General features: G+C 48.0%; 1 protein-coding gene across 2 annotated transcripts in view; it reads right to left on the bottom strand.

The window, feature by feature from the left end:
• Window positions 1-21,348, bottom strand: part of LOC110536532 (nuclear receptor coactivator 2) — a 236,266-nt gene that overhangs the window by 105,222 nt on the left and 109,696 nt on the right. For both annotated transcript variants that reach the window (XM_036934699.1, XM_036934700.1), the window contains exon 4: window positions 9,842-9,945. In XM_036934699.1, coding sequence (XP_036790594.1) covers window positions 9,842-9,945 — 104 coding nt within the window. The remainder of the gene's footprint in view (window positions 1-9,841; window positions 9,946-21,348) is intronic.

Genomic DNA, 21,348 nt, shown 5'->3' with positions numbered 1-21,348 from the left:
GAGTAGAGACCAAGGGAGGGGGAGAGGTTTGAGTAGAGACCAAGGGAGGGGAAGAGGTTTGAGTAGAGACCAAGGAAGGGGGAGAGGTTTGAGTAGAGACCAAGGAAGATGGAGAGGTTTGAGTAGAGACCAAGGAAGGGGGAGAGGTTTGAGTAGAGACCAAGGGAGAGGGAGAGGTTTGAGTAGAGACCAAGGAAGAGGTTTGAGTAGAGAGCAAGGGAGAGGGAGAGGTTTGAGTAGAGACCAAGGGAGGGGGAGAGGTTTGAGTAGAGACCAAGGGAGAGGGAGAGGTTTGAGTAGAGACCAAGGAAGAGGGAGAGGTTTGAGTAGAGACCAAGGGAGATAATTGAGTAGAGACCAAGGAAGAGGGAAAGGTTTGAGTAGCGACCAAGGAAGAGGGAGAGGTTTGAGTAGAGATCAAGGCAGAGGGAGAGGTTTGAGTAGCGACCAAGGGAGAGGGAGAGGTTTGAGTAGCAACCAAGGGAGAGGGAGAGGTTTGAGTAGAGACCAAGGGAGAGGTTTGAGTAGAGACCCAAGGAAGAGGGAGAGGTTTGAGTAGAGACCAAGGGAGAGGTTTGCGTAGAGACCAAGGGAGAGGGAGAGGTTTGAGTAGAGATCAAGGCAGAGGGAGAGGTTTGAGTAGCGACCAAGGGAGAGGGAGAGGTTTGAGTAGCAACCAAGGGAGAGGGAGAGGTTTGAGTAGAGACCAAGGGAGAGGTTTGAGTAGAGACCCAAGGAAGAGGGAGAGGTTTGAGTAGAGACCAAGGGAGAGGTTTGCGTAGAGACCAAGGGAGAGGGAGAGGTTTGAGTAGAGACCAAGGGAGAGGGAGAGGTTTGCGTAGAGACCAAGGAAGAGGGAGAGGTTTGAGTAGAGACCAAGAGAGAGAATTGAGTAGAGACCAAGGGAGAGGGAGAGGTTTGAGTAGAGAGCAAGGGAGGGGGAGAGATTTGAGTAGAGCCCAAGGAAGGGGGAGAGGTTTGAGTAGAGACCAATGAAGATGGAGAGGTTTGAGTAGAGATCAAGGAAGGGGGAGAGGTTTGAGTAGAGACCAAGGGAGAGGTTTGCGTAGAGACCAAGGGAGAGGGAGAGGTTTGAGTAGAGACCAAGGGAGAGGGAGAGGTTTGCGTAGAGACCAAGGAAGAGGGAGAGGTTTGAGTAGAGACCAAGAGAGAGAATTGAGTAGAGACCAAGGGAGAGGGAGAGGTTTGAGTAGAGACCAAGGGAGGGGGAGAGGTTTGAGTAGAGACCAAGGAAGGGGGAGAGGTTTGAGTAGAGACCAATGAAGATGGAGAGGTTTGAGTAGAGACCAAGGAAGGGGGAGAGGTTTGAGTAGAGACCAAGGGAGAGGGAGAGGTTTGAGTAGAGACCAAGGAAGGGGGAGAGGTTTGAGTAGAGACCAAGGGAGAGGGAGAGGTTTGAGTAGAGACGAAGGAAGAGGTTTGAGTAGAGACCAAGGGAGAGGGAGAGGTTTGAGTAGAGACCAAGGGAGAGGGAGAGGTTTGAGTAGAGACCAAGGGAGATGGAGAGGTTTGAGTAGAGACCAAGGGAGATGGAGAGGTTTGAGTAGAGACCAAGGAAGAGGGAGAGAGTTTTGAGTAGAGACCAAGGAAGAGGGAGAGGTTTGAGTAGAGACCAAGGGAGAGGGAGAGGTTTGAGTAGAGACCAAGGAAGAGGGAGAGGTTTGAGTAGAGACCAAGGGAGAGGGATAGGTTTGAGTAGAGACCAAGGAAGAGGGAGAGGTTTGAGTAGAGACCAAGGGAGAGATTGAGTAGAGACCAAGGGAGAGGGAGAGGTTTGAGTAGAGACCAAGGGAGGGGGAGAGGTTTGAGTAGAGACCAAGGGAGGGGGAGAGGTTTGAGTAGAGACCAAGGAAGGGGGAGAGGTTTGAGTAGAGACCAAGGAAGATGGAGAGGTTTGAGTAGAGACCAAGGAAGGGGGAGAGGTTTGAGTAGAGACCAAGGGAGAGGGAGAGGTTTGAGTAGAGACCAAGGAAGAGGTTTGAGTAGAGAGCAAGGGAGAGGGAGAGGTTTGAGTAGACACCAAGGGAGGGGGAGAGGTTTGAGTAGAGACCAAGGGAGAGGGAGAGGTTTGAGTAGAGACCAAGGAAGAGGGAGAGGTTTGAGTAGAGACCAAGGGAGATAATTGAGTAGAGACCAAGGAAGAGGGAAAGGTTTGAGTAGCGACCAAGGAAGAGGGAGAGGTTTGAGTAGAGATCAAGGCAGAGGGAGAGGTTTGAGTAGCGACCAAGGGAGAGGGAGAGGTTTGAGTAGCAACCAAGGGAGAGGGAGAGGTTTGCGTAGAGACCAAGGGAGAGGTTTGAGTAGAGACCAAGGAAGAGGGAGAGGTTTGAGTAGACACCAATGAAGAGGAGGTTTGAGTAGAGACCCAAGGGAGGGAAAGAGGTTTGAGTAGAGACGAAGGAAGAGGGAGATGTTTGAGTAGAGACCAAGGAAGAGGGAGAGGTTTGAGTAGAGACCAAGGGAGAGGTTTGAGTAGAGACCCAAGGAAGAGGGAGAGGTTTGAGTAGAGACCAAGGGAGAGGTTTGCGTAGAGACCAAGGGAGAGGGAGGGGTTTGAGTAGAGACCAAGGGAGAGGGAGAGGTTTGCGTAGAGACCAAGGAAGAGGGAGAGGTTTGAGTAGAGACCAAGAGAGAGAATTTAGTAGAGACCAAGGGAGAGGGAGAGGTTTGAGTAGAGACCAAGGGAGGGGGAGAGATTTGAGTAGAGACCAAGGAAGGGGGAGAGGTTTGAGTAGAGACCAATGAAGATGGAGAGGTTTGAGTAGAGATCAAGGAAGGGGGAGAGGTTTGAGTAGAGATCAAGGGAGAGGGAGAGGTTTGAGTAGAGACGAAGGAAGAGGTTTGAGTAGAGACCAAGGGAGAGGGAGAGGTTTGAGTAGACACCAAGGGAGAGGGACAGGTTTGAGTAGAGACCAAGGGAGGGGAAGAGGTTTGAGTAGAGACCAAGGGAGAGGAAGAGGTTTGAGTAGAGACCAAGGGAGAGGAAGAGGTTTGAGTAGAGACCAATGAAGAGGGAGAGGTTTGAGTAGAGACCAAGGGAGAGAATTGAGTAGAGATCAAGGGAGAGGTTTGAGTAGAGACCAAGGGAGAGGAAGAGGTTTGAGTAGAGACCAAGGGAGAGGGAGAGGTTTGAGTAGAGACCAAGGGAGGGGGAGAGGTTTGAGTAGAGACCAAGGGAGGGGGAGAGGTTTGAGTAGAGACCAAGGAAGGGGGAGAGGTTTGAGTAGAGACCAAGGAAGATGGAGAGGTTTGAGTAGAGACCAAGGAAGGGGGAGAGGTTTGAGTAGAGACCAAGGGAGAGGGAGAGGTTTGAGTAGAGACCAAGGAAGAGGTTTGAGTAGAGAGCAAGGGAGAGGGAGAGGTTTGAGTAGACACCAAGGGAGGGGGAGAGGATTGAGTAGAGACCAAGGGAGAGGGAGAGGTTTGAGTAGAGACCAAGGAAGAGGGAGAGGTTTGAGTAGAGACCAAGGGAGATAATTGAGTAGAGACCAAGGAAGAGGGAAAGGTTTGAGTAGCGACCAAGGAAGAGGGAGAGGTTTGAGTAGAGATCAAGGCAGAGGGAGAGGTTTGAGTAGCGACCAAGGGAGAGGGAGAGGTTTGAGTAGCAACCAAGGGAGAGGGAGAGGTTTGCGTAGAGACCAAGGGAGAGGTTTGAGTAGAGACCAAGGAAGAGGGAGAGGTTTGAGTAGACACCAAGGAAGAGGAGGTTTGAGTAGAGACCCAAGGGAGGGAAAGAGGTTTGAGTAGAGACGAAGGAAGAGGGAGATGTTTGAGTAGAGACCAAGGAAGAGGGAGAGGTTTGAGTAGAGACCAAGGGAGAGGTTTGAGTAGAGACCCAAGGAAGAGGGAGAGGTTTGAGTAGAGACCAAGGGAGAGGTTTGCGTAGAGACCAAGGGAGAGGGAGGGGTTTGAGTAGAGACCAAGGGAGAGGGAGAGGTTTGCGTAGAGACCAAGGAAGAGGGAGAGGTTTGAGTAGAGACCAAGAGAGAGAATTGAGTAGAGACCAAGGGAGAGGGAGAGGTTTGAGTAGAGACCAAGGGAGGGGGAGAGATTTGAGTAGAGACCAAGGAAGGGGGAGAGGTTTGAGTAGAGACCAATGAAGATGGAGAGGTTTGAGTAGAGATCAAGGAAGGGGGAGAGGTTTGAGTAGAGATCAAGGGAGAGGGAGAGGTTTGAGTAGAGACGAAGGAAGAGGTTTGAGTAGAGACCAAGGGAGAGGGAGAGGTTTGAGTAGAGACCAAGGGAGAGGGACAGGTTTGAGTAGAGACCAAGGGAGGGGAAGAGGTTTGAGTAGAGACCAAGGGAGAGGGACAGGTTTGAGTAGAGACCAAGGGAGGGGAAGAGGTTTGAGTAGAGACCAAGGGAGAGGAAGAGGTTTGAGTAGAGACCAAGGGAGAGGAAGAGGTTTGAGTAGAGACCAATGAAGAGGGAGAGGTTTGAGTAGAGACCAAGGGAGAGAATTGAGTAGAGATCAAGGGAGAGGTTTGAGTAGAGACCAAGGAAGAGGGAGAGGTGTGAGTAGAGACCAAGGAAGAGGGAGAGGTTTAAGTAGAGACCAAGGAAGAGGGAGAGGTTTGAGTAGAGACCAAGGGAGAGGTTTGAGTAGAGACCAAGGAAGAGGGAAAGGTTTGAGTAGCGACCAAGGAAGAGGGAGAGGTTTGAGTAGAGATCAAGGCAGAGGGAGAGGTTTGAGTAGCGCCCATGGGAGAGGGAGAGGAGGTTTGAGTAGAGACCAAGGGAGAGGGAGAGGTTTGAGTAGAGACCAAGGAAGAGGGAAAGGTTTGAGTAGCGACCAAGGAAGAGGGAGAGGTTTGAGTAGAGATCAAGGCAGAGGGAGAGGTTTGAGTAGCGCCCAAGGGAGAGGGAGAGGTTTGAGTAGCGACCAAGGGAGAGGGAGAGATTTGAGTAGACACCAAGGGAGAGGGAGAGGTTTGAGTAGAGACCAAGGGAGTTGTTTGAGTAGAGACCAAGGAAGAGGGAGAGGTTTGAGTAGAGACCAAGGGAGAGGTTTGAGTACACACCAAGGGAGGGGAGGTTTTAGTAGAGACCAAGGAAGAGGAGGTTTGAGTAGAGACCCAAGGGAGGGAAATAGGTTTGAGTAGAGACCAAGGAAGAGGGAGAGGTTTGAGTAGAGACCAAGGGAAAGGTTTGAGTAGAGACCAAGGGAGAGGGAGAGGTTTGAGTAGAGACCAAGGGAGAGAGAGAGGTTTGAGTAGAGACCAAGGGAGAGGGAGAGGTTTGAGTAGAGACCAAGGGAGAGGGAGAGGTTTGAGTAGAGACCAAGGGAGAGGTTTGCGTAGAGACCAAGGGAGAGGGAGAGGTTTGAGTAGAGACCAAGGGAGAGGGAGAGGTTTGAGTAGAGACCAAGGGAGATGGAGAGGTTTGAGTAGAGACCAAGGGAGAGGGAGAGGTTTGAGTAGAGACCAAGGAAGATGGAGAGGTTTGAGTAGAGACCAAGGAAGATGGAGAGGTTTGAGTAGAGACCAAGGAAGAGGGAGAAGTTTGAGTAGAGACCAAGGAAGAGGGAGAGGTTTGAGTAGAGACCAAGGGAGAGGGAGAGGTTTGAGTAGAGACCAAGGAAGAGGGAGAGGTTTGAGTAGAGACCAAGGAAGAGGGAGAGGTTTGAGTAGAGACCAAGGGAGAGGGAGAGGTTTGCGTAGAGACCAAGGGAGAGGGAGAAGTTTGAGTAGAGACCAAGGGAGAGGTTTGAGTAGAGACTAAGGGAGAGGTTTGAGTAGAGACCAAGGAAGAGGGAGAGGTTAGAGTAGAGACCAAGGAAGAGGGAAAGGTTTGAGTAGAGACCAAGGGAGAGGGAGAGATTTGAGTAGAGACCAAGGAAGAGGGAGAGGTTTGAGTAGAGACTAAGGGAGAGGTTTGAGTAGAGACTAAGGGAGAGGTTTGAGTAGAGACTAAGAGAGAGGTTTGCGTAGAGAGAGAGAGAGAGAGAGAGAGAGAGAGAGAGAGAGAGAGAGAGAGAGAGAGAGAGAGAGAGAGAGAGAGAGAGAGAGAGAGAAGTAGGCAGTGAAGTATGGGGTCCAATCTCAAATAATGAATTTAACAAATGGGACAAACATCCAATTGAAATACTGCATGCAGAGTTTTGCAAGACTGTATCGCAAGTGCAAAAGAAAAACTCCAAATAAGGCATGTTTGGGCCAATACCCCCTCCTCATTCGAATAGAAAAAAGAGACATCAAATTTTACAACCACATAAGAACAAGTGACCCCAAAACATTCCATCACACAGCTCTACAATGTCAAGAGATGAAACAAGAGAAGAGTCCCCTCAGCCAGCTGGTTCTGAGGCTCAGTTCACCAACCCAAACCAACCCCATAGAGCCTCAGGACAGCACTCAGAAAATCTGGCCCAACCAAATCATCACAAAACAAAAATAAAAATATATCACCTATTGGAAAGACACCACAAAAAAATCAAAGAAAACTTCATTGGATCTAAACAGACAGTAAGTACTTGGTGGCTGATAGAAAACTGAGGAAAACATTGACTAGGTAGAGACTCAGTGAGCACAGTCTGGCTATAGAGACCGGTCGTCACAGACAAACCTGGCTGCCCAGAGAGGACAGTCTGGATATAGAGACCGGTCGTCACAGACAAACCTGGCTGCCCAGAGAGGACAGTCTGGCTATAGAGACCGGTCGTCACAGACAAACCTGGCTGCCCAGAGAGGACAGTCTGGATATAGAGACCGGTCGTCACAGACAAACCTGGCTGCCCAGAGAGGACAGTCTGGCTATAGAGACCGGTCGTCACAGACAAACCTGGCTGCCCAGAGAGGACAGTCTGGCTATAGAGACCGGTCGTCACAGACAAACCTGGCTGCCCAGAGAGGACAGTCTGGCTATAGAGACCGGTCGTCACAGACAAACCTGGCTGCCCAGAGAGGACAGTCTGGCTATAGAGACCGGTCGTCACAGACAAATCTGGCTGCCCAGAGAGGACAGTCTGGCTATAGAGACCGGTCGTCACAGACAAACCTTGCTGCCCAGAGAGGACAGTCTGGCTATAGAGACCGGTCGTCACAGACAAACCTGGCTGCCCAGAGAGGACAGTCTGGCTATAGAGACCGGTCATCACAGACAAACCTGGCTGCCCAGAGAGGACAGTCTGGCTACAGAGACCGGTTGTCACAGACAAACTTGTTTTGTTTTGTCTTCATACCAGGTCATGTGTCTTCTCAGTCATGTTGACACTGGTCTACTACCAGGTCATGTGTCTTCTCAGTCATGTTGACACTGGTCCACTACCAGGTCATGTGTCTTCTCAGTCATGTTGACACTGGTCTACTACCAGGTCATGTGTCTTCTCAGTCATGTTGACACTGGTCTACTACCACGTCATGTGTCTTCTCAGTCATGTTGACACAGGCTAGCTAACTGACAGGCTGACAGACTAGCTAGCTGACAGGCTAGCTAACTGACTGGCTAGCTAGCTGACAGGCTAGCTAACTGACTGGCTAGCTAACTGACTGGCTAGCTAACTGACTGATAGGCTGACTGGCTAGCTAACTGACAGGCTGACTGGCTAGCTAACTGACTGGCTAGCTAACTGACAGGCTTACTGGCTAGCTAACTGACAGGCTAGCTAACTGACAGGCTAGCTAAATGACTGGCTAGCTAACTGACTGACAGGCTGACTGGCTAGCTAATTGACAGGCTGACTGGCTAGCTCACTGACAGGCTAGCTCACTGACAGGTTGACGGGCTATCTAACTGACAGGCTGACTAGCTAACTGACAGTCTAGCTGACAGGCTGACTGGCTAGCTAACTGACTGACAGGCTGACTGGCTAGCTAAACTGACTGACAGGCTGACTGGCTAGCTAACTGACTGGCTAGCTAGCTAGCTAACTGACAGGCTGACTGGCTGGCTAGCTAACTGACAGGCTGACTGGCTAGCTAGCTAACTGACTGGCTGACTGGCTGGCTAGCTAACTGACAGGCTGACTGGCTGGCTAGCTAACTGACAGGCTGACTGGCTAGCTAGCTAACTGACAGGCTAACTGGCTGGCTAGCTAACTGACAGGCTGACTGGCTGGCTAGCTAACTGACAGGCTGACTGGCTAGCTAACTGACTGGCTAGCTAACTGACAGGCTGACTGGCTGGCTAGCTAATTGACAGGCTGACTATTTGACTGACAGCCATGCTGAGTTAGTGTGTCCTCTCCCTTCCTGGTCATTTTCTGCAGACAAATGAAGCAGAAATGTGCACTATGATTTCATCTGGTTGTAAATCACTGGTCTGCTGTGGTGTTTCTCCACTGCTGTGATAACATCTGGTTGTAAATCACGAGTCTGCTGTAGTGTGCTGAGCAACGTCCCCGTTGTCCGACGCAGGCGACAGACCGCCATACGCACAGCTACTGAAGTGCCTCTGACGTCTAATGGCCAAGCAACACCCACAGCCTCGCTGCCTGCCGGCCTGATGAATCAGTTCATTCAGCCCTCTCTTCCCTCCTCCCATTCCGCTATTCCCTCTGTTCACTGTGAGAAGTCTCCTGTCAGGATAATATTTATAGCTCTAGAGGTCCACCGTCACTGAATCCACATGCAACTCTGCTAAATATAGCCACTTTTCCTCTCTCCCCCTCTCCCCTGCCTCCCTCTCTCCCTCTCCCCTGCCTCCCTCTCCCCTGCCTCTCTCTCTCCCTCTCCCCTGCCTCTCTCTCCCCCTCTCCCCTGCCTCCCTCTCTCCCTCTCCCCTGCCTCTCTCTCCCCCTCTCCCCTGCCTCCCTCTCTCCCTCTCCCCTGCCTCCCTCTCCCCTGCCTCCCTCTCTCCCTCTCCCCTGCCTCCCTCTCTCCCTCTCCCCTGCCTCCCTCTCTCCCTCTCCCCTGCCTCCCTCTCTCCCTCTCCCCTGCCTCTCTCTCCCCCTCTCCCCCTCCTCCCTCTCTCCCTCTCCCCTGCCTCCCTCTCTCCCTCTCCCCTGCCTCCCTCTCTCCCTCTCTCCCCTGACTCCCTCTCTCCCCCTCTCCCCTGCCTCCCTCTCTCCCCCTCTCCCCTGCCTTCCTCTCTCCCCCTCTCCCCTGCCTCCCTCTCCCCTGCCTCCCTCGCTCCCTCTCCCCTGTCTCTCTCTCCCTCTCCCCTGCCTCCCTCTCTCCCTCTCCCCCGCCTCCCTCACCTCCCTCTCCCCTGCCTCCCTCTCCCCTGCCTCCCTCTCCCCTGCCTCTCTCTCTCCCTCTCCCCTGCCTCCCTCTCTCCCTCTCCCCTGCCTCCCTCTCCTCTGCCTCCCTCTCCCCCGCCTCCCTCTCTCCTCTGCCTCCCTCTCCCCCGCCTCCCTCTCTCCCTCTCCCCCGCCTCCCCCTCCCCTGCCTCCCTCTCTCCCTCTCCCCTGCCTCCCTCTCTCCCTCTCCCCTGCCTCCCTCTCTCCCTCTCCCCTGCCTCCCTCTCTCCCTCTCCCCTGCCCTTCCCTCTTCCCCTTCTCTCCCTCCTGCCCTTCCCTCTTCCCCCTTCTCTCCCTCCTGCCTGCTTTCCCATCTGTTGGCTGCCGGTGGATGGAGGGACGGACAGGGAGACCAGCGCTTCACACCCACACTCTCTGAGTACAGACTCTGTTAGCTCGCTCCATAGGCTGTCGGGCAGGAAACGCCCCCACGTGTCAGCATGCAAAAGCAACCTTGGTTTTGAATGAACTACCTGGATATAACCCAGCCTAACCCAACCCAGCTCGGCCCAGCCCAGCCTAACCCAACCCAGCCCAACCCAACCCAGCCGACCCAGCCCAGCCCAACCCAACCCAGCCCGGCCCTACCCGGCCCAACCCAGCCCGGACTAGCCCAGCAGTAGCAGCAGCTCTCAGACTCACCTCCAGCATCATTGGTCCGAGAGCCTCCTTGTCGATGACGGATTGGCCCGTTGATGAGATGTCCGCCTTCTGTACCTCCTCCTCATTGGCTGCTGCTGCTTTCTCTGTGGGAAAGAAAGACAAATCAGAATCATGTTTCTTTCTTTACCTCAAATGTCCTCACAGCCCCATCAGCAGCCCCATCAACAGCCTCATCAACAGCCCCATCAACAGCCTCCTCAACAGCCCCATCAACAGCCCCGTCAACAGCCCCGTCAACAGCCTCCTCAACAGCCTCATCAACAGCCCCATCAACAGCCCCATCAACAGCCCCATCAACAGCCCCATCAACAGCCCCATCAACAGCCTCATCAACAGCCCCATCAACAGCCCCATCAACAGCCCCATCAACAGCCTCATCAACAGCCCCATCAACAGCCCCATCAACAGCCTCAACAGCCCCATCAACAGCCTCAACAGCCCCATCAACAGCCTCATCAACAGCCTCATCAACAGCCCCATCAACAGCCCCATCAACAGCCTCATCAACAGCCTCCTCAACAGCCCCATCAACAGCCCCATCAACAGCCCCATCAACAGCCCCGTCAACAGCCTCCTCAACAGCCCCATCAACAGCCCCATCAACAGCCCCCATTTAACATTTTCATCAGCAGCCCCATCAACAGCCTCATCAACAGCCCCATCAACAGCCCCATCAACAGCCCCGTCAACAGCCCCATCAACAGCCCCATCAACAGCCCCGTCAACAGCCTCCTCAACAGCCCCATCAACAGATATAAACCTTAAAACAGAGAGACAAAGACTGGCTGTAGTCTGAGCGAAATGGCACCCTAGTACCTCGAGCCCATCAAAAGTAGTGCACTACAAATGTAATAGTCATTTGGATCGCTCAGCTGCATCCTCTTCCTTCTTCCTGTTTAATAGAGATTCAGTTAGACCATTAAAAGAAACAGCTTGAGGATCTCTTTTAACATTTACTCTTCCTTCTTCCTGTTTAATAGAGATTCAGTTAGACCGTTAAAAGAAACAGCTTGAGGATCTCTTTTAACATTTACTCTTCCTTCTTCCTGTTTAATAGAGATTCAGTTAGACCATTAAAAGAAACAGCTTGAGGATCTCTTTTAACATCTACTCTTCCTTCTTCCTGTTTAATAGAGATTCAGTTAGACCATTAAAAGAAACAGCTTGAGGATCTCTTTTAACATCTACTCTTCCTTCTTCCTGTTTAATAGAGATTCAGTTAGACCATTAAAAGAAACAGCTTGAGGATCTCTTTTAACATTTACTCTTCCTTCTTCCTGTTTAATAGAGATTCAGTTAGACCGTTAAAAGAAACAGCTTGAGGATCTCTTTTAACATCTACTCTTCCTTCTTCCTGTTTAATAGAGATTCAGTTAGACCATTAAAAAAAACAGCTTGAGGATCTCTTTTAACATTTACTCTTCCTTCTTCCTGTTTAATAGAGATTCAGTTAGACCATTAAAAGAAACAGCTCGAGGATCTCTTTTAACATCTACTCTTCCTTCTTCCTGTTTAATAGAGATTCAGTTAGACCATTAAAAGAAACAGCTTGAGGATCTCTTTTAACATCTACTCTTCCTTCTTCCTGTTTAATAGAGATTCAGTTAGACCATTAAAAGAAACAGCTTGAGGATCTCTTTTAACATTTACTCTTCCTTCTTCCTGTTTAATAGAGATTCAGTTAGACCATTAAAAGAAACAGCTCGAGGATCTCTTTTAACATCTACTCTTCCTTCTTCCTGTTTAATAGATTCAGTTAGACCATTAAAAGAAACAGCTTGAGGATCTCTTAACATCTACTCTTCCTTCTTCCTGTTTAATAGAGATTCAGTTAGACCATTAAAAGAAACAGCTCGAGGATCTCTTTTAACATCTACTCTTCCTTCTTCCTGTTTAATAGAGATTCAGTTAGACCATTAAAAGAAACAGCTCGAGGATCTCTTTTAACATCTACTCTTCCTTCTTCCTGTTTAATAGAGATTCAGTTAGACCATTAAAAGAAACAGCTCGAGGATCTCTTTTAACATCTACTCTTCCTTCTTCCTGTTTAATAGAGATTCAGTTAGACCGTTAAAGAAACAGCTTGAGGATCTCTTAACATTTACTCTTCTGTTTCAGTGTAATAAAGAGAATAACAGATCTTCAAGGGAGGAGAAATCTATCCATCTCTTACACAATAATCAAATGCATGTTAAATGAGTCCTAATGTAGGCTATGTGATCCCATTAATAACCCAGACCTTATCAGAGACATTCACCCTCAAATCCCTCATTACAATCACTGTGACCTATATGAGAGGCATCACACAGACAGTCCCAAATGGCATCCTTATTCCCTTCATAGCGCCCTACCCTTGACAAGGGCCCGTAGGGAAACCCATAGGTCAAAGGTTACGCACTATGCAGGGGATAGGGTGCCATCTCTCTCTCTCTCTCTCTCTCTCTCTCTCTCAGCCAATCTTCTCTTTCCTCACTGATCTCACAAAGCATTCACGCACAGCGTATTGTCTAGACACCACCCGCTGCCATGTCACTAACTGGGGCACGAACTGTGTGTGTGTGTGTGTGTGTGTGTGTGTGTGTGTGTGTGTGTGCGCACGCGCAGCATGACGCTTTCACGCGGGTGTCGGGCGGCTGGCTAGATGGATGGTCATTCTCAACGTAAGAAAAATACCTCTAAAGTCATTATGGAAAGAGCGTCGCCCCTCCTCCAACTGAGTGAACAACTTCTGCTGTCGGACGGACAGACGGACAGGGACAGACAGGGACGGATGGAGAGGGACGGACGGAGAGGGACGGATGGAGAGGGACGGACAGGGATAGATGGAGAGGGACGGACGGAGAGGGACGGACGGAGAGGGACGGACGGAGAGGGATGGACGAAGAGGGACGGACGGATAGGGACGGACGGACAGGGACGGACGGACAGGGACGGACAGACAGGGACGGACAGAGAGGGGCGGACGGACAGGGATGGACGGAGAGGGACGGAGGGACGGAGAGGGACGGACGGACAGGGACAGACGGAGAGGGACGGATGGAGAGGGACGGTAGGGGCCAATACAAGGTAGCTGGCAATACAAGGTAGGGGCCAATACTAGGTAGGGGCCAATACAAGGTTGGGGCCAATACAGGGTAGGGGAGTATACAAGGTAGGGGCCAATACAAGGTAGGGGCCAATGCAAGGTAGGGGGCAATAAAAAGTAGGGGCCAATAAAAGGTAGGGGCTAATATTTATTCAAGAGTAGGAGTCCGATAAATAAGGTAAGATGGTTTGCAGTTGCAGCAACATGAAGTATAGAGATGAGGAGTTAGCGTATGACTACATCCCAAATAGCACCCTATCCTCTATATTGTACACTAGGTTTGACCAGGGCCCATAGGGAATAGGGTGCACTACATAGGGAATAGGGTGTCACTTGGTACGCATTCTAAATGTATCCTCTGTTGTACAGTTCATGAAGCTCCATACCTCCTCCGTTCAGGGATTGGGTTTTAATAGGCATGTAGAGAGACCCTATATTCAAAGCAAAGTCTGCCCTGCTTCTAAACATGATGCTGATGAGGAGGAGGAGAAGGTGTGGCTAAAAAGAGAGGGGGACGTATTAGAGTGTCGCACCGCGCCAGTTTCACGTGAGACCATATAGGTATGGGTTTTAATAGGCATGTAGAGAGACCCTATATTCAAAGCAAAGTCTGCCCTACTTCTAAACATGATGCTGATGAGGAGGAGGAGAAGGTATGGCTAAAAAGAGAGGGGGACGTATTAGAGTGTCGCACCGCGCCAGTTTCACGTGAGACCATATTGGTATGGGTTTTAATAGGCATGTAGAGAGACCCTATATTCAAAGCAAAGTCTGCCCTACTTCTAAACATGATGCTGATGAGGAGGAGGAGAAGGTATGGCTAAAAAGAGAGGGGGACGTATTAGAGTGTTGCACCACGCCAGTTTCACGTGAGACCATATAGGTATGGGTTTTAATAGGCATGTAGAGAGACCCTATATTCAAAGCAAAGTCTGCCCTACTTCTAAACATGATGCTGATGAGGAGGAGGAGAAGGTATGGCTAAAAAGAGAGGGGGACGTATTAGAGTGTCGCACCACGCCAGTTTCACGTGAGACCATATAGGTATGGGTTTTAATAGGCATGTAGAGAGACCCTATATTCAAAGCAAAGTCTGCCCTACTTCTAAACATGATGCTGATGAGGAGGAGGAGAAGGTGTGGCTAAAAAGAGAGGGGGACGTATTAGAGTGTCGCACCGCGCCAGTTTCACGTGAGACCATATAGCAGGGGGAGACAGGTACACATGAGGAACGGAGGAGGAGGGGGGTTCGTGAGGCGCTAGTATGCTGGCAGCAAACACACACTGAGCTCTTCCACAGTGTGAAAACAGAGCAGGAAGAGTAGCCAAGGAGAAGCAGCAGGCTGCATTCTGCATCACACACACACACACACACACACCATTAACCCTGAAAGAGGTGTGTGAGTGTGTGTGTGTGTGTGTGTGTGTGTGTGTGTGTGTGTGTGTGTGTGTGTGTGTGTGTCAGCAGGTCTTGAGCAGACCCAGCAGGCTCCAGTAAACCAGCACAGCTGACGCGAGTACAACATCATCACTCACTGTCTCCACACACACACACACACACACACACACACACACACACACACACAATGTTATTTGTATATCATCTTGGTCCACTCTCTGTACATTGTCCTAATAGGAACCATTGTGTATAATGTGTAGGACTTTATTACCTAATGATATGCTACAGAGCTGAGCGACTTGTTTTATATGTGACAGAGTGGTGTGTGTGTGTGTGTGTGTGTGTGTGTGTGTAGTTTATTAATTCAACCATTTCATAAAAACACACAAAGTCCAGGACTTATTTCAATTGTGGTCCCCTTGAAACAAGATGGCTAGACAAGATCCAACAGAGTTAAACACAGCATGACAGAGAGATAATAAAACACAGCATGACAAGAGATAATAAAACACAGCATGACAGAGAGATAATAAAACACAGTGAGACAGAGAGATAATAAAACACAGCATGACAAGAGATAATAAAACACAGCATGACAGAGAGATAATAAAACACAGCATGACAGAGAGATAATAAAACACAGTGAGACAGAGAGATAATAAAACACAGCATGACAAGAGATAATAAAACACAGCATGGCAGAGAGATAATAAAACACAGCATGACAGAGAGATAATAAAACACAGCATGACAGAGAGATAATAAAACACAGCATGACAAGAGATAATAAAACACAGCATGACATAGAGATAATAAAACACAGCATGGCAGAGAGATAATAAAACACAGCATGACAGAGACATAATAAAACACAGCATGACAGAGAGATAATAAAACACAGCATGACAGAGAGATAATAAAACACAGCATGACAAGAGATAATAAAACACAGCATGACAGAGAGATAATGAAACACACTATGACAGAGATAATAAAACAGTGAGACAGAGAGATAATAAAACACAGCATGACAGAGACATAATAAAACACAGCATGACAGAGAGATAATAAAACACAGCATGACAGAGAGATAATAAAACACAGCATGGCAGGGAGATAATAAAACACAGCATGACAGAGAGATAATAAAACACAGTGAGACAGAGAGATAATAAAACACAGCATGACAAGAGATAATAAAACACAGCATGACAGAGAGATAATAAAACACAGCATGACAGAGACATAATAAAACACAGCATGACAGAGAGATAATAAAACACAGCATGACAGAGAGATAATAAAACACAGCATGACAAGAGATAATAAAACACAGCATGACAGAGAGATAATGAAACACACTATGACAGAGATAATAAAACAGTGAGACAGAGAGATAATAAAACACAGCATGACAGAGACATAATAAAACACAGCATGACAGAGAGATAATAAAACACAGCATGACAGAGAGATAATAAAACACAGCATGGCAGAGAGATAATAAAACACAGCATGACAGAGACATAATAAAACACAGCATGACAGAGAGATAATAAAACACAGCATGACAGAGAGATAATAAAACACAGCATGACAAGAGATAATAAAACACAGCATGACAGAGAGATAATGAAACACACTATGACAGAGCGATAATAAAACACAGCATGACAGAGAGATAATAAAACACAGCATGACAGAGAGATAATGAAACACACTATGACAGAGAGATAATAAAACACAGCATGACAGAGAGATAATGAAACACTATGACAGAGCGATAATAAAACACAGCATGACAGAGCTATAATAAAACACAGCATGACAGAGAGATAATGAAACACACTATGACAGAGCGATAATAAAACACAGCATGACAGAGAGATAATAAAACACAGCATGACAGAGAGATAATAAAACACAGCATGGCAGAGAGATAATAAAACACAGCATGACAGAGATAATAAAACACAGCATGACAGAGAGATAATAAAACACAGCATGACAGAGAGATAATGAAACACACTATGACAGAGCTATAATAAAACACAGCATGACAGAGAGATAATAAAACACAGCATGACAGAGAGATAATGAAACACACTATGACAGAGCGATAATAAAACACAGCATGACAGAGAGATAATGAAACACACTATGACAGAGCTATAATAAAACACAGCATGACAGAGAGATAATAAAACACAGCATGACAGAGAGATAATGAAACACACTATGACAGAGCGATAATAAAACACAGCATGACAGAGAGATAATAAAACACAGCATGACAGAGAGATAATAAAACACAGCATGACAGAGAGATAATAAAACACAGCATGGCAGAGAGATAATAAAACACAGCATGACAGAGAGATAATAAAACACAGCATGGCACAGCGATAATAAAACACAGCATGACAGAGAGATAATAAAACACAGCATGACAGAGAGATAATGAAACACAGCATGACAGAGAGATAATAAAACACAGCATGGCAGAGAGATAATAAAACACAGCATGACAGAGAGATAATAAAACACAGCATGACAGAGAGATAATAAAACACAGCATGACAGAGAGATAATACAACACAGCATGACAGAGAGATAATAAAACACAGCATGACAGAGAGATAATAAAACACACTATGACAGAGTGATAATAAAACACAGCATGACAGAGAGATAATAAAACACACTATGACAGAGTGATAATAAAACACAGCATGACAGAGAGATAAAAAACACAGCAAGACAGAGAGATAATGAAACACAGTATGACAGAGATATTAACATCCCTGTTGCATCCTCTTTAAGTACTTGTTACTTTAATTTATTATTCATATTTTTTATTTTTATTAAACTGCATTGTTGGTTAGGGGCTTGTAAGTAAGCATTTCACTGTAAGGTCTACCTACACCTGTTGTAATTGGCGCATGTGACTAATACAATTTGATATGATTTGTTAGTGGATTATCTTTGCCAAGATAATCCATCCACTTGACTGGTGTGGCATAACAAGAAGCTGATTAAACATCATGATCATTACACAGGTGCAACTTGTACTGGGGACAATAAAAAACACTCTAAGATGTTCAGTTTTGTCACACAACACTATGCCACAGATGTCTCAAGTTTTGATGGAGCGTCGCAATTGGCATGCTGACTGCAGGAATGTCCACCAGAGTTGTTGCCATTGAAGTTGATGTTAGTTTCTCTACCATAAGCCGCCTCAATGTCATTTTAGAGAATTTGTCAGTACGTCCAACTGGCCTCACAACCGCAGACCACGTGTATGGCGTCGTGTGGGCGAGCGGTTTGCTGATGTCAACGTTGTGAACAGAGTGCTCCATGGTGGTGGTGGGGTTATGTTATGCGCAGGCATAAACTACAGACAACGAACACAATTGCATTTTATCAATGGCAATTTGTATGCACAAAAAAAACATGAGAAGATACTGAGGCCCATTGTGAGGCCCATTGTGAGGCCCATTGTGAGGTCCATTGTGAGGCCCATTGTGAGGCCCATTGGGAGGCCCATTGGGAGGCCCATTGTGAGGTCCATTGTGAGGTCCATTGGGAGGCCCATTGTGAGATCCATTGTGAGGCCCATTGTGAGGTCCCTTGTGAGGCCCATTGTGACTACAGACAACGAACACAATTGCATTTTATCAATGGCAATTTGTATGCACAAAAAAAAAACATGAGAAGATACTGAGGCCCATTGTGAGGCCCATTGTGAGGCCCATTGTGAGATCCATTGTGAGGCCCATTGTGAGGCCCATTGGGAGGCCCATTGGGAGGCCCATTGTGAGGCCCATTGTGAGGTCCATTGTGAGGTCCATTGGGAGGCCCATTGTGAGATCCATTGTGAGGCCCATTGTGAGGTCCCTTGTGAGGCCCATTGTGAGGCCCATTGTGAGGCCCATTGTGAGGTCCATTGGGAGGTCCATTGTGAGGTCCATTGGGAGGTCCATTGGGAGGCCCATTGTGAGGTCCATTGGGAGGTCCATTGTGAGGTCCATTGTGAGATCCTTTGTGAGGTCCATTGGGAGGCCCACTGTGAGATCCATTGGGAGGCCCATTGTGAGGCCCATTGTGAGGTCCATTGTGAGGTCCATTGTGAGGTCCATTGGGAGGCCCATTGTGAGGTCCATTGGGAGGTCCATTGGGAGGACCATTGGGAGGCCCATTGTGAGGTCCATTGTGAGGCCCATTTTTAAGGTTTCTGTGACCAACAGATGCATATCTGTATTCTCAGTCATGTGAAATCCATAGATTAGGACCTAATGAATTGGATTCAATTGACTGATTTCCGGATATGAACTGTAACTCAGTAAAATAAATGTAAATGTTGCATGTTTCCCTTACATTGTTTAGTATAATATTATTTTACATTAATTACATTATTCTTTAAGCAAATAGATGTTTACTTACATGGACCGAAACATAAATATACAACAAAGGGTATGTCCCAATTGGCCCCATATTCTCTACGTAGTGCACTATTTCCCTATGGAGCCTGGTCAAAGGAAGTGCACTATATAGGGAATAGGGTGTAATTTGGAAACACAGACGCAATTGCCAGACTAACAGTCCTGCCCACACAATGAACAAATCTCCCGTTATGGTCCAGGTACCGGAATAACCTCCCGTCAGGGTCCAGGTACCGGAATAACCTCCCCGTCAGGGGCCAGGTACCGGGCTAACTTCCAGTCAGGGGCCAGGTACCGGGCTAACCTCCCTTCAGTGTCCAAGTACCGGGCTAACCTCCCGTCAGGGTCCAGGTACCGGGCTAACCTCCCGTTAGGGTCCAGGTACCGACCTCCCGTCAGGGTCCAGGTACCGGATTAACTAATTAATTAATTCATGTTTTTTTTTAAATGTACACTACAACACTCTAACATGAATTTACAAACAAAGCATTTGTGTTTAGTAAGTCCTCCAGATCAGAGGCAGGGATGTTCTCTTGATAAGTGCGTGAATTCAACCATTTTTCTGTCAGAATGTAACAAGTACTTTTGGGTGTCAGGGAGTAAAAAGTACATTATTTCCTTTAGGATTGTAGTGAAGTAAAAGTTGTAAAAAAAAAGTAAAGACACTCCAAAAAAACTACTTAAGTAGTATTTTAAAAGTATTTTTACTTAAGTACTTTACACCACTGCTACTACATTCATTCTGAGAAAGCCTACTAACGTGAAGTGGAGAGGAAGAGAGCGAGACAGGGGAGGGAGAGAGAGAGAGAGAGAGAGAGAGAGAGAGAGAGGGAGGCATGGTAGGGAGAAGGAGAAAGGAATGAGAAGGAGGGAAGGATGGCATGAGGGAGGTAATTATTTAGTACATAATGTTTCTGCCACCGTCTCTAATGACCTGAAAAGATCTTTTAGGAAAGCGATTACTCACCCCGTATTAAAAGACGAGAGGGATTTACTCCAGACACCCGACAAGGACCTCATCCCGTCATACGCAGGACAAAAAGACGGAGGTATCGAGGACGAAGGTCGGGGTGCCATGTAAGGGTCAGGCAGCGGGTGGGTAATTTGCCATCGGTCCTATTAGACGACGTACAATCATTGGATAATAAATTAGACTCCGGGTGGCGCAGTGGTCAAGGGCGCTGTACTGCAGCGCCAGCTGTGCCACCAGAGACTCTGGGTTCGCGCCCAGGCTCTATCGTAACCGGCCGCGACCGGGAGGTCAGTGGGGCGACGCACAATTGCCCTAGCGTCGTCCGGGATAGGGAGGGTTTGGCCGGTAGGGATATCCTTGTCTCATCGCGCACCAGCGACTCCTGTGGTGGGCCAGGCGCAGTGCACGCTAACCAAGGTCGCCAGGTGCACTGTGTTTCCACCGGCACATTGGTGCGGCTGGCTTCCAGGTTGGATGCGCGCTGTGTTAAGAAGCAGTGCGGCTTGGTTGGGTTGTGTATCGGAGGACGCATGACTTTCAACCTTCGTCTCTCCCGAGCCCGTACGGGAGTTGTAGCGATGAGACAAGATAGAAACTACTAACAATTGGAAACCACGAAAAGGGGGTAAAAAATAATAATACTTTAAAAAAAATAATAATACTAATAAATTAGACAAACTTCAAGCACGTAAATCCTACCAACGGGACATTAAAGATCTTGTGTTTCACCGAGTCGTGGACGAACGACAACATACAGCTGGTATCACAGTATCGGCAGGATAGAACACTATGGTAAGAAAAGGGGTGGCGGTCTATGCATATTTGTAAACAACTGCTGGCGCACAATATCTAAGGAAGTCGCAAGGTTTTTCTCGCCTGAGGTAGAGTATCTCATGATAAGCTGTAGACCACACTATTCACCAAGAGAGTTTTCATCTATATTCTTCGTGGTTGTCTATTTACCACCACTGACCGAAGCTGGCACTAAGACGACACTCAATGAGCTGTATACGGCCATAAGCAAACAGGAAAACACTCAAACAAAGGCGGCGCTCCTAGTGGCCGGAAACTTTAATGCAGGGAAACTCAAATCCGTTTTACCAAATTTCTACCAACATGTTAAATGTGCAACCAGAGGGGGAAAAAACTAGACCACCTTTACTCCACACACAGAGACACATACAAAGCTCACACTCGCCCTCCATTTGGCAAATCTGACCATAATTATATCCTGCTGATTCCTGCTTACAAGCAAAAACTAAAGCAGGAAGCACCAGTGACTCGGTCTATAAAAAAGTGGTCAGATGAAGCAGATGCTAAACTACAGGACTGTTTTGCTATCACAGACTGGAATATGTTCCGGGATTCTTCCGATGGCATTGAGAAGTACACCACATCAGGCACTGGCTTCATCAATATGTGCATTGAGGACGTTGTCCCCACAGTGACTGTACGTACATACCCAAAACAGAAGCCATGGATTACAGGCAACATCCGCACTGAGCTAAAGGGTAGAGCTGCCGCTATCAAGGTGCGGGACTCTAACCCGGAAGCTTATAAGAAATCCCGCTATGCCAATCGACGAAC

This window comes from Oncorhynchus mykiss, chromosome 11 (genome assembly GCF_013265735.2).
Source record: "Oncorhynchus mykiss isolate Arlee chromosome 11, USDA_OmykA_1.1, whole genome shotgun sequence".
In the NCBI taxonomy this organism is placed as follows: Eukaryota; Metazoa; Chordata; class Actinopteri; order Salmoniformes; family Salmonidae; genus Oncorhynchus; species Oncorhynchus mykiss.
The sequence above is the reverse complement of the archived record's forward strand: the minus strand, read 5'-3'. Positions and strand labels throughout refer to the sequence as shown.